At 26.4% G+C, this 12,961-nt stretch overlaps 3 protein-coding genes across 3 annotated transcripts; 2 read left to right on the forward strand and 1 right to left on the reverse strand.

Annotated features, from left to right (window-relative positions):
• The first annotated feature begins 1,884 nt into the window (after positions 1 to 1,884).
• Positions 1,885 to 2,901, forward strand: LOC124911656 (zinc finger CCCH domain-containing protein 39-like). The gene is made up of 2 exons (XM_047452159.1): positions 1,885 to 2,677; positions 2,729 to 2,901. The coding sequence occupies exons 1-2, from the start codon at positions 1,885 to 1,887 to the stop codon at positions 2,899 to 2,901; spliced, it is 966 nt and encodes a 321-aa protein (XP_047308115.1).
• Positions 2,902 to 5,981: 3,080 nt separating this feature from the next.
• Positions 5,982 to 6,790, forward strand: LOC124911657 (zinc finger CCCH domain-containing protein 39-like). Its single transcript, XM_047452160.1, has 2 exons — positions 5,982 to 6,531; positions 6,609 to 6,790. Exons 1-2 carry the CDS (start codon positions 5,982 to 5,984, stop codon positions 6,788 to 6,790), a joined length of 732 nt encoding a protein of 243 aa, XP_047308116.1.
• A 4,874-nt stretch (positions 6,791 to 11,664) lies between these two features.
• Positions 11,665 to 12,406, reverse strand: LOC124912484 (glyoxylase I 4-like). The gene is made up of 3 exons (XM_047453113.1): positions 12,220 to 12,406; positions 12,024 to 12,129; positions 11,665 to 11,943 (listed from the first exon to the last, which is right to left on the reverse strand). Exons 1-3 carry the CDS (start codon positions 12,360 to 12,362, stop codon positions 11,701 to 11,703), a joined length of 492 nt encoding a protein of 163 aa, XP_047309069.1. The 5' UTR covers positions 12,363 to 12,406; the 3' UTR covers positions 11,665 to 11,700.
• Positions 12,407 to 12,961: the final 555 nt, after the last annotated feature.

Here is a 12,961-nt window from a genome sequence, read left to right on the forward strand (position 1 = left end):
CTCATCTACACGTTAGGTATTTTAAACTATGTTTCCTATATTTTTAAATGATAATTTAATTTTTATTAAATTAATATTTTATTTTTATTTTGTAAAATGCACTAAAATTATTGTGAAATTCGTTAAATAATAATAGCAAACAAGGATGAAAATAGTCATAAGTTATAAATTATATTAATATATCCATAAAAATAAAGATTTATCCTAAATTCTTTGTGACAACAACATTTACACTTGATATAACCAAAACAATCAAGTTTGCAACAAGAATATTTTAATTAATTATGAACATGCCAAATGGCAACCTAAACATGGTGCGACAATATTTAAACCGATAAACTAAAACGAAAAGATTGCTTTTATTTTAAAAATTGAATCAACGATTTCTGACCGGAAACAATTGAGCTAAAAGCGATAACAATATCAATCGATTAACAGGTTTATAAAATAATGAATAAAATCGAACTTAATCGAGACTAGTTGAACACCATTAATTCAAGAACAAAATAAAAGTTAGATGGCTTGAGTTTTTGTTAGGGTGAGACTAGAAAAATAAAAATTATAAATAAAACAAGTTAATAAAGTTAAATTTAATCTTTTTATTTAAATTAGAAAAAGAAATGTTGAATTAAAATTAAAAAATTACAAGTTAATGTTATGTTTTTTAGGGGTGGGCTGAAGACCCGTTAATATGTCCGTCCTAAATTTTACAATCAGAACTTTTATTTATTTTAATTCAATAGTATTAAAAAATGATTAATATGATTGAAAATTATTGATTCTCACTTAATATAACTTCAAATTGAAGAGAGAGTAATTGGTATAATGTCATATATATTAGTTTCTTTTATTTAAAAATAATAGTTAAATATCATATAATTTAATTCACAAATTAAAAAAAAAATCATAAAATATTCAAATGTTTAACAAATCTAGAATTTAATTTTCAAGATTTTTATTTACTAATAATATGACACAAAAATAAAGTGTGTTTATTTTAATCTACAAATCCATAATATATGGTCAAATTAAATTGAATGTTATTATCAAAAATAGTTTTGTTTTTAAAGAATTTATTTATTTTTAATTATATGGCAAAGTATGATTTCTATAATCATAAAAGGTATAAATTTATTTAAATTCAATTAATGCATGCTCAAATAAAATATTATGTTATATAAATTTAATATATAAAAATCTATAAAATAATAACTCTTTTTCTTAAAGAGTACAAGTTTTAAATAACAAAAATATTATTTCTATTAATAAAATAAAAATTTCTAAATACATAAGAATTCACCAAATCTCCAATAATTTAAATAAATGCATCCTTATATAAAAAATGTAAATTCTAAATCTATATTCATTTAAAGTTATCTAAAGGATTATCAAATTTGCAATATTAATTTTTTTTAAAAGATATAAATATATCTCCAATAGTTTTAAATAAGAATTATCATACTAAAATTATAAATATCCTGGATTCATCAAATCTCCAATATTAACTTTTTTTTTTTAATAATAGAAATATATCTCAATAACTTTAAATAAGGATTATTATAATAAACTTATAAATATCATGGATTCATCAAATCTCCATTAATCCTAATTTTACATTAGGTAATTACATAATTGTTTTATAATAATAATATTTTTTTAATCAATATTTTATTATTTTTAAATATATATTTAAAAGTTTTTATTTTATTTTAATAAAAAGTTTTATTTTCTAGTGTTTTAGGGTTTATGCAATCTAAATGAGATTTTGATCATTTTATTTCATTCTTAATGGTTGTTCTCAATTGAGGCGGCTATCATTTAGAGAAAAGCTTGTGACTTTTATCCTTCTTGCTTCTTCTTCTTCTTTCATTCTTGATCCTACCCATGTCTTATCCCGATCCACCTCCGCCGCCGCCGTCATTTTACGGCGGCGAATCCGGTGGGTATTGGGCGGCGCCTCAATTCCCGATTAACAGCGAAGATCCAAATTCGTTCTACCCAGTACCAGTACCTGAAAACCCAGATCCGTATAACATAGCAATGGATTCCTCGAACAACATTCAAGTCCAATCTATGAATCAGATGAACAGGGGAAATGGAAATGGAAATGGAAATGGTAATGGTAATGGTAATGGAAATGCAAATGGGAATGGGACAGTTCATATATTTTACAAGACTCGTATATGTCAAAAATTCTTAGAAGGGAAATGTTGGGTTGGTGAACGTTGCACATTTGCTCATGGAAATGAAGATTTGAGGGATCCAGTTCCGAATTGGCAAGAGATTGTTGCATCAAAAGATAGGGATAAAGGTGTAGCGAATTGGAATGATGATCAGAAGATAATCCAGAGGATGAAGATTTGCAGAAAGTTCTACAATGGTGATTCATGTCCTTATGGAGACAAATGCAATTTCCTTCATGAGGAACCGTCCAAGTTTAGAAGTCCTGAGGATAACAGGGAGATTAGAGAAAGCTCTGTTATAAACATAGGAACAACTGTTAACAGAAACAACAACAATTCTGATCATGGTCATCATGGTCATGGTCAGAATGATTTGATCAATCCGACATTTTGGAAGAGTAGGGTTTGTACAAAATGGGAGACAACGGGTTTCTGTCCGTTTGGAGAAAGATGCCAGTTTGGTCATGGGGTCATAGGTATGAAATTGTTATTTTTTATTATTTTTTTAAAAATTTGTCTTTGTTTAATATTTGTTAATTATGCAGGTGGTGGAAGCAATGAGGGTGTGGCTGTGAAACCGATGGAAAGTGGAGAGGTTAAGACACATGGATTTAAGAATTGGAAGGAGAAATGGATGCATAAAACATCGAAGAAGATTAATGGAATCTATGGAGATTGGTTGGAGGGTATGTCGCCGCCCCGCGAATGGGTCGAATAGATTTGTGTTTTCTGTAATGTTTGCGGGTAATATACAATTTCATGGGTCGAACAGATTTGTGTATTTTGTAATGTTAGCAGGCAATATATACAATTTCATGAGTCGAATAGATTTGTGTTTTCTGTAATATTAGCGGGCAATATACAATTTCATGAGTCGAATAGATTTGTGTTTTCTGTAATGTTAGCGGACAATATACAATTTCATAGGTCGAATAGATTTGTGTTTTCTGTAATGTTAGCTGGCAATAAAAATTTCATGGGTCGAATAGATTTGTGTTTTCTGTAATGTTATCGGACAATATACAATTTCATGAGTCGAATAGATTTGTGTTTTCTGTAATGTTAGCGAGCAATAACAATTTCATGGGTCGAATAGATTTGTGTTTTCTGTAATGTTATCGGACAATATACAATTTCATGAGTCGAATAGATTTGTGTTTTCTGTAATGTTAGCGAGCAATAACAATTTCATGGGTCGAAAAGATTTGTGTTTTCTGTAATGTTATCGGACAATATACAATTTCATGAGTCGAATAGATTTGTGTTTTCTGTAATGTTAGTGGGTAATATATAATTTCATGGGTCGAATAGATTTGTGTTTTCTGTAATGTTAGCCGACAATATACAATTTCATGAGTTTAATAGATTTGTATTTTCTGTAATGTTAGCGGGCAATATACAATTTCATTATTGGTTGGACACGTACGTATTCATTCTTTTCTTGAATTGGATTTTGGTTTTGGTTTATGTTGATTCAAACTTATACACAATTGTTGTTGTTTGATTATGTTATGGTGTTTTTTTATGTTATTCGTTTATGTTATTTTGGTAGATCGAAGATAATTGGCTTCACTAATAGGAGGATTCATCAATTATCATCATTAGGAGGTAGTCGTAATGTGTTAAGTTGAATTGAATTGTTGATATTCTGAGTTTCAAAAATAAATTATTTTTTGTTAATAAAATAGTTTTGGTTAATAGAACTAGTCCAATAGTTTTTTTTTTAATATTATTTTGTTTAATCTTAATAAACTCTTAAATTAGTTAAACTTGTATAATTTTAATTTTTTATAATTTATAAATTATTTTAATTTTAGGATTTTATAAATTTTATGTAATAGAACTTATTCGTACTTTCAATATTTTTTTAATTATATATTCAAATAAATGAATTTATATAATTAATTTTGTAATTAGAGTATTATTATTATTAATTAATTGTATATTTAATTATTTATAAAATAGTAATTATAACTAATATTATTTTAGGAATTTATAAATGTTTAATGAATTTTAAGTAAATTCTTGATTTTAACCACCTTAAATCCAATATAATTTATGATACTATTATTATTTAACAAAATTCATTTTATTCTAAAATTTGTTTTGATACATATAAAAGATAAGTAAAAAATATATTAGATAGCTCTTAATTAAGTTTGATTGTTATTGTGAGGGTAGATCACACATAATTAACATACTTGTTACTCATTAGGTGTTATTTAGACATCTAACTTATTTTTATTGAAAAATAACAAATATTAAATTTTAAAAAATATATATTTCAAATCATTTTTCTATGACTCAGATCTTAGTATTAATATTAGTTGTGAGAGGTCACAAATTTGATGAAGATCGGAATTGACATAATTTTGGGCATTAAGTAAAAAATTATATATATATATATATATAAATATAAATTATTAAGAGATAGCATTTGAGAAGAATATAACATTGATGTGACACTATGTAATTTGATTCACTAAAAAAAATTATTATTTTTTATTCTCTCCTTATTATTTATCTTTTATTCAATAGTGATATAATAATACGTTATTCTCTTCTCTAACCCTTCCTAAATTCTCTTTCTTTATCACTCATAATTAATATATATATATATATAATTAATTAATGTTTACTTAAAAAAGTATTTTTTTTTATTTAAAAAATAACTCTTTTTCAATGTCATGGCAATATAAAATTTTGGAAAGTGATATTTTAAATTCACAATTACATTAAAAAATTGTTTAAATAAAATGGAAAGTAACATTTTAATATTAATTAATATAAAAAGTGTAATTAAATTAAACTTTGGTAGGTGAATAATTAATAAAAAAATATAAAAAAGTTATTTTATTTAATTTTTAAAAAAGATTCTTTGACTTGGATGAATTTATTTTTGAAATATTAGATTTGTTTTTGGAAAAATGATAAAAAAAAATTAAAAATTAAAACTCTTTCAATTATTTTAAAATTGCAATATATGTATCATTTTGGTAATAAATTGAATCAAAACATTTGACTTTCAATTTTAATTCCTTAATTTGTAATTTTAAAACATGAAAGTTTGAGAAGAAAATCTTCAAATGGTTATAAACATATTAGGTTGCATTTAAGAACTAAATTAAATAAAAATAGTTGTTGGGATCAAGAGCACGAAATTCATGTTCATTTACCGCCCTATTAACAATATTTCAAATTATACTAATCGTTCATGATAAAATCGGTTGGATTGACGCGCAATTTCATATATAACTTATTTAACCTTATTGTCAATTCTATTAATGTGATTAATTCTTTATAATAGATTTATTCCACTTTTATGCCCAAAATTTTATATATCATTTCAACTCATTTAGTTTATTTTAACTATAGCTTAATTAATCTACATTAAGACAAGAAGAACTAGATAAAATATTGAAAATAAATATTTTTAAATTGAAATGGAGTTTTCACTTTAAAAACTTTTCACAAAGTTGAGACCTTAGATTACTATCTTAATTAATGAAAATATTCTAACTTATCAACAACAACAAAAAGTCATTCCAAGATTACGAAAATATATAATTAGGGTTTATAATTTAGAACAGGATTCATATCTATATATAGATCATAGTGGTCTTGATTGTTTTCAACAGAAGCGGCTATCATTTCGAGAAAGTCTTTCAGGTTTCAACTTACAATCTCTCTTTCTCTCTACATTTTCTTGTCTCTCCCCTATTAGCTAGCTAGGGTTCATCTCTAATAATATTTTGTTTGTTTATTCTTTGATCATCAGTAATCTCTCTCTACCAAATCATGACCGAACACAATGTCGGTGGATCCAATTCGATTCGTCCAGAAACAGGAACATCGAAAGGAAACATCTTTTACAAGACTCGTTTATGTCATGAATTTGCGAAAGGTAGATGTTTGATAAGTGAAAACTGTAATTATGCTCATGGATATGAAGACCTAATGGAGCCGCCATTAAACTGGCAAGAAACAGTTTATAAGAAAGAGTTAGAGAAAGCTCTTGCGAATTGGAACGATGAAGAAAACATAGTTCGAAGGATGAATATCTGTAGAAGATTCATCTATGGAGGAAACAGATCATGTTCTAACGATAACAACTGTATTTTCCTTCACGAACACCCATCAAAATTTAAGGTAGCTGACGTGAGCATGTTGATGAAAACCCTGACGAGAGAGAGAGACGATACTGTTATAAGTATTCAAAATTCTGATCTTGTTTTTCCAGATAGGAATATTCCTATTAACTTTTGGAAGATTAGGCTTTGTACCAAATGGGAGATGACTCGTTGCTGTCCTTATGGCGATTCATGTCAGTTTGCTCATGGCTTGTTGGGTAAATTATATATTTATTAGGACATTTCACTCGGATTTATGATATTTATTCTCTTAGTAACTACTCTTTTATGTCAGAATTACGCAAACCGGGTAACGGCGGAAGCACCAGAGAAGATGTGGCGGCGCCGGCGGAGGAGGCCGTTGAGAAGACCGGAGAAGTTGAGAGTTGGCAGACAAGGTGGAGGAAGAAGTTGCCGAGAAAGATTGTTGGGATTTATGGAGATTGGATAGACGGCATGTCACCACCAAGGGAGTAGCAGATCATTAATTAATGTTGTTATTGTTTCTTGATTTGGATTGTTTGTTTACTTTTGGACTGATTTTATTTTGTTTGTAATAGATATAGACTTAAAGGAACTAGGGTTTGTTGCAAGAAGATACTATCTATGTAATTGTTGTTTGATCTTGGTGTTCTTTTATTTACTATATATATTTTTAGAAATGTTGTGAAGATTACAGGAGATCGACACTGGCTTGACTGAATTGGAGATGAAATGGATTGTTGGGAATGATCATGCTCTATTTGGTAAGATTTCTCAAGACAATGGTAAGTTTTTTGTTTCTTCAATTTTTGATAAATAATTTTTATTAATGAAAATTAGCACTTCTCATGGAGTAATGTTTTGAATTTTTAGGTTGAAGTGAGTTCAAAACCTTAACGGGTGGTTTAGTGAACGAGTCAACATTTGGGAGAACTTCAATATCCACTGGTTTAGCTAAGTTAAGAGTTCATTGATGAGAAGAGGCTCGAGAAAACTCGATCATGGTTTGGATTTGGTTTTGGGAAGCATTGAGTGTTTTGTGTTTGTAAATATTTTTGTCGTTTTCTTTTAACCGTTTGTCGTTACCTTCTAACCGCATAAAGAGATTATATTTATAAGAAAATTCTTTAATACTTCTTATATATTGGTTGTTAATCATATTGGTGATAGTCTTAACATTTAGAAAAATTATTATCCATCTTAAAGTAGTTTTATATATATGTCTCACATTTCAAACAAGAAATCAAAAATATAAAAAAAAGAAAATCAAAATTTAACCAAAAGAATATCTCCTAGTTTAGCGTTTAATTAGGTTCAACAATGAAAAATCTTTATAATTGAAGGGTGGGTGGTCTTAAGGTCAAACAATTTTAAAATCTTTAAACTTAAAACTGGATTTTGTTAGACTAATTTGGATAATATATTATTAAAATCTTAAAATTTTTCATTATTTAAATCATGTAACATTGTGAAAAAAAATAATTAAAAAAAGAGTGGGATCCCCTTTAATAAAGTTGACAAGTCGAGCTCAAGCATATTTATATACGAGGGCAAAAATGACAACAGAGAAGGTCTACTAATCATCCTAATTCTCGGTCATTTACCGATAAAATCAGTGAAAATTTGTCTTTAAATCGGAAAACAATGTCGAACTAAAATTGTCGTCTCTAATGTATGTGGACTGAATTTTGAGCTACCCTATATATATACTACTGATTTTTTTTGGGTGTTGTTTTCATTTTAGTACATATATTAGTGTTCTCATTTGTAAATAATTGAAGTATTGTAGAAAATAAAATTAGAAAAAAATATTGTTTACAGTTTGGACCATCAATATGAGTACTTGACTGCTTAGGGTGATTAATGGGCTTTACAATATTGGGTTGAATCTATGGTTGGTAACTCTTGACAGTTTGTCTGGGCTTGGACTTGAGCTTATTGGACTTATTTTGAGTCTTATATATGCTCCTCAATTTGAATTTGTACAAGTGCATCCTCCTTGCCTAAATGGGTAGATTTGAGCATTATTATTATTTTAATTCATTTTTACTTCAATATTTTTACATTAAAATTAAAATAAACATTATTTTAGTAAACATTTTATTTATTTAAACTTTTTTAAATTAATAAAACGTTTGTTATATTATTTTAACGTATTCTAATTAATTTATTACGTTTTTAATAAATGATATAAAAAAACGTTTTGAATTATTATTTTTTTAAAATAATTGAGTATTGTTTCGAGAATTATATATTTTAAGTTATCAAACTTGGTTTTAATTACTAAAAATGTGTAATTTAAGGAAGATAGATTTTATATTTATTTTCAAATAATTTCATTATGACATAATTTTATATACGGTCTAAAAACTTACACGTATTTATATTTTAAATTTTGAGATATACACATTTAAAATTATTAAATACGATTTGAATAATGACTTACAAATATTAAAATAAGCATTCACCGATTAAGAAACTTTAAAAAAAAACTAAAATTATGATAAGTATGATCTAATATAACATAATTAAAAGTTTGAGTTTTAGTCTAATAAAAATACCCAACCCCTACCATAGGGCTGCAAATGAGCTGAGCCGAGCTCAAGCTTGCTGAAGCTTGAGCTCGACTCGATTAAGTATTTATTAACTCGACTCGAACTCGAGCTCGAACGAGTTTATAAATTCGAGCTCGAGTTTGACTCGACTATATTACCTACAGGCTCGACTCGAAAGCTTGAGCAAAAATTTAATTTTCAAGCTCAAAATTCGAGCTCGACATATTAATAATTTAAAACATGATATTTCAAAATTAAAATATGAAACAATCATAACTATTGAAAATTCTAAAACATAATAATCCAAAACATTAAATCACCATTACTAATTAAAATTCTAAAACATAAAATTCAAAAATTAAAGTACAAAACTATAAAAATTGTTTGAACATTCAACATATTAATCTTTTTAACTCGTGTTCTTCAATCATAACACACTTACAATTACCTACATTCAATAATATAAAATGTTTAATCTTAAAAATAATTAATATAAAAAATAAATGTTAAAACAAATAACTAAAACAATTTATTATAATATATAACAACAATTTATTATTTTTTTTATACATTATAAATTATACGCGGTTTTAAAATACGCGGTCGGACTGCCGGTCCAAACGGTCCGACCGCGAAACGGTTGAGGAGGCGGTTCGATTTTTTACTTTAATACGGCTATCTTTCGAAGCGGTCAAAATCCGGTCCGACCAGACGGTTCCACCGGAAATCCGAACCGGAAATAACCGGTTAGAAAGGTTTCTCCAAAACCTGTCTCTTTCTCTCTCTGTACTCTTTCTCTCTGTCTGACTCTTACTCTCTCTGTATTATTTGCCTGTTATTAATTGAGTAATTGAGTGTACTATTTTCTTGTTATTAATTGAGGTTTCAAATGTAGTTTTTTTTATTACTTATTAAATTAGATTTTTAGAAATAAAAATATATATTATATTTTATTTTAATATAATTATAAATTATTAAATTGATATCTCTTTTAATTTATACGTTTAGGTAGGTGTTTTTGAACATAATATTTAATAAAAAAATGTATTAAATTTAGAAAACGTCTTAATATTTAAAAAGTATTTGATTAATTTTGCACATGTATATATCATTTATATACCAATATATTTAAATTATTTTTTTTAAATTTAAAATCCGGTTCAACCAGTGGTTCAACCAGTTTGACCGGTCGAACCGAAGTTCGCCAAAAAAACCGGGTCGATAACCGGAACAGTTTTCAAAACCTTAATTATAATATATATTATTAATCTTATAAATTATATTTTTCTCTAAACATATTATAATATATATATCTTTTTTCTCCCTCCATATTATATATAATAAATATATTAACTTTTTTTATACTTTTATTATATAAAATATATTAACATTTTTTTATCTCTTTCAATATTATATATAATAAACATTTTTTATATATAATATATTAACTATTTTTATACGTAAATAATTATATATTATAATATACTAATTATTATATCCATAATATTTATTTTTATTATATATAATATATTAACTCTTTTTTTATCTATTTTCAATATAAAATATAAAGTATAATATACTTTTATTATTAATAAAATATTAATCATTTTTATTTAATTTTATACTAAATTAATTATTATATCTTAATATTATTTTTATTATATATAATATATTAACTCTTTTTTATCTCTTAATTTTTTTTATTTCCGTTTTTTTTATAACTATTCAGTGTTATTCTATATATTCATCTAACATATGTATATGTATAACCTATGTATATGTATAGAATAATGGAAGTCTAAGTTTATCCTAATAAATGGAAAAAAGAAAGGTTATATAAGTATAAATTTCTTTTAATACATGAAAAAAAATGAACAAGACTTACCTTATCAGTCTTACCTTATCAAAGTTAAATAAAAAGTAAAAACAATAGTTATCATAAAATTGAAAATAAATTTAATTACTTGTAAGCCTCTCTTATGAATGAGATCGATGTGAAGAAAAAAAAGAAGAAAATGAATAAATGAAGAGTGAAAAATATGTGAAGACTAAAGAATAAGAGATTAAGAGCTAAAGAAATGGTGAAGAATGGATGAAGAAAAGATTAAAAATGAAATATTAGATATGATAAAGATGGAAGAGAAAATGAAGGAAGAATGAAAAAAGAGGCGATTAGATGATGAGAATGAAAGAAGAGACGATTAGATGATGAGATTGAAAGAAGAGGCGATTAGATGAAGAATATTAGGTTAGATGAGAATGAAAGAAGAGACGATTAGATGAAGAAGATTAAGTTAGATGAAGAGTAGTAGATATGTTAAAAATTAGGGTTTTACTTATGGATTGTGGGCCTTCATATGCATATGGACTTTGAAAAAAAAAAGAGAGAAAAATATATTATTTGAGTTTTAATATTAAATAAAAAAATTATATATTATATATTTAGGTTCGAAAAAGCTCGATAATCCATCGAGCAAGCATTATATAAACTCGAGCTCGACTCGAATTTTAAACGAGCCGGCTCGAGCTCGGCTCGATCAAAGTCAAGCTCAAGCTAAGTTTTGACCGAGCCGCTTGACTCATTTGCAAACCCTACCCTACCATAATAATTAATAATTGGGTCAATTATTTTCTTGGATAAATTTAAAAAACAAAAAAAATGAATTATAATTGTGAAATAATATTATAAACATGAAAATAATTATATTTATATATTATTATTAATTTTATTACATAAAAACTGTAAAATTACATTTATACCCTCCTCCCATAAAAGCTCACAAACAAGAACATAAACAAAAGAAAGAAAGTTACATATTTGACCCTGACTGACAATGATGATCGGAATTACTAAACAATTGATGATCGGAGCTGCTGCTGGATGTTACAGGTGATTAGCGAACATGATCGGAGAGATTCTCCGGCGAGTGGAACGACGGGAAGATTATCACAGTTACAGATCTCAATCATCAATCCATCAGGATCATGAAAAAACAACTGATCAACGTAGATCCCACCTTCTTCTACTCTACTTTCGATGTACTCGATTTTCATCTCCTTAAGCTTCTTTTCAACCACCGACATGCTCTCACACTGCCACGTGTACGGTTCAAATTCACTTACATTTTGCATGCATCAATTAATTAAATTTAAATAAATAAAAGATTACGTACTTGAAATGAAATGTGATTATCCTTTGGGTTGATCTGGTTAATCTTGGGCATGTTTTCTGGATCTTCCGATTGCAATAGATGTATTCCTATACCATAATTGAATAACCTGAATATTTTATTTTAATTAATTCATTGTTAATACAAAATTTGGAAGAATGATTAATTAATTAATAAATTATATGATTTAATTAATTACCAAGCTCCATCGAAGAGGAAGGAGTTGGGCCTTCTGATGGGGAAGAACCCTAAAATATTCTGGTAAAACTCAAGAGATTTCTCTACTGATCTGCATACGACTGAGATGTGGTTTAATGATTTCAAATGAAGAGGATTCTCCATGATCTTATAAATGGGAAGATGGAATTAAGAAATTGAAAAGATTTTTCAACAAGAACAAGGAGAAATAATAATAATAAGAAGAAGAAGATAACAGGGTTATGAATTGTATGTGATGTGTATATATATATATATATATAGAAAAAGGGAAATAAAAAACAAAAAGATTGAGATCAGAGACACGTAGGAGAAATAGAAATAGAGAAAGAGAAAGATGAATTGAATTGAATTGCTCACTTCTTCTATTTTTTTATTTTTTTTTTAATTTGGCATAAAGTTTGTAAGAATTAAAAACACAATTCTTTTCATTTTTTTCAGAAGAGAAAGAGGAGTGATTCAAAATCGGAACATAAAGCTCTCTTTTGATTATTGAATATTTTGAGTTAGAATGTTTGGTTGAAGGACAACTTAAGAAAGGAAAAAGAAGAATTGGGCAAAGATGGGACAAATATCAAATTTAGATTTTTTTTGAATTTTACTACAATTTAAATAAATTAGATAAAAAATAATAAATATATTTTGGTTCGATTTTAACTAAAAGAGTGGTGTGTTTTTTGAAAGAAATAAATTATATTTGACAGTATTTTATTGATAAATAAAAA

Source organism: Impatiens glandulifera, chromosome 8 (assembly GCF_907164915.1).
Source record: "Impatiens glandulifera chromosome 8, dImpGla2.1, whole genome shotgun sequence".
Taxonomy (NCBI): domain Eukaryota; kingdom Viridiplantae; phylum Streptophyta; class Magnoliopsida; order Ericales; family Balsaminaceae; genus Impatiens; species Impatiens glandulifera.

Excerpts from the sequence above, each read along its gene's own strand:
- LOC124911656 (XM_047452159.1), top strand. The coding sequence starts at position 1,885 with ATGTCTTATCCCGATCCACCTCCGCCGCCGCCGTCATTTTACGGCGGC. Across the intron at positions 2,678-2,728 it reads AGGTATGAAATTGTTATTTT|GTGGTGGAAGCAATGAGGGT; the intron begins TTATTATTTTTT and ends TTAATTATGCAG.
- LOC124911657 (XM_047452160.1), top strand. The coding sequence starts at position 5,982 with ATGACCGAACACAATGTCGGTGGATCCAATTCGATTCGTCCAGAAACA. Across the intron at positions 6,532-6,608 it reads GTTTGCTCATGGCTTGTTGG|AATTACGCAAACCGGGTAAC; the intron begins GTAAATTATATA and ends CTTTTATGTCAG.
- LOC124912484 (XM_047453113.1), bottom strand. The coding sequence starts at position 12,362 with ATGGAGAATCCTCTTCATTTGAAATCATTAAACCACATCTCAGTCGTA. Across the intron at positions 12,130-12,219 it reads TTCCTCTTCGATGGAGCTTG|GTTATTCAATTATGGTATAG; the intron begins GTAATTAATTAA and ends TAAAATATTCAG. Across the intron at positions 11,944-12,023 it reads ATAATCACATTTCATTTCAA|TGTGAGAGCATGTCGGTGGT; the intron begins GTACGTAATCTT and ends TACACGTGGCAG.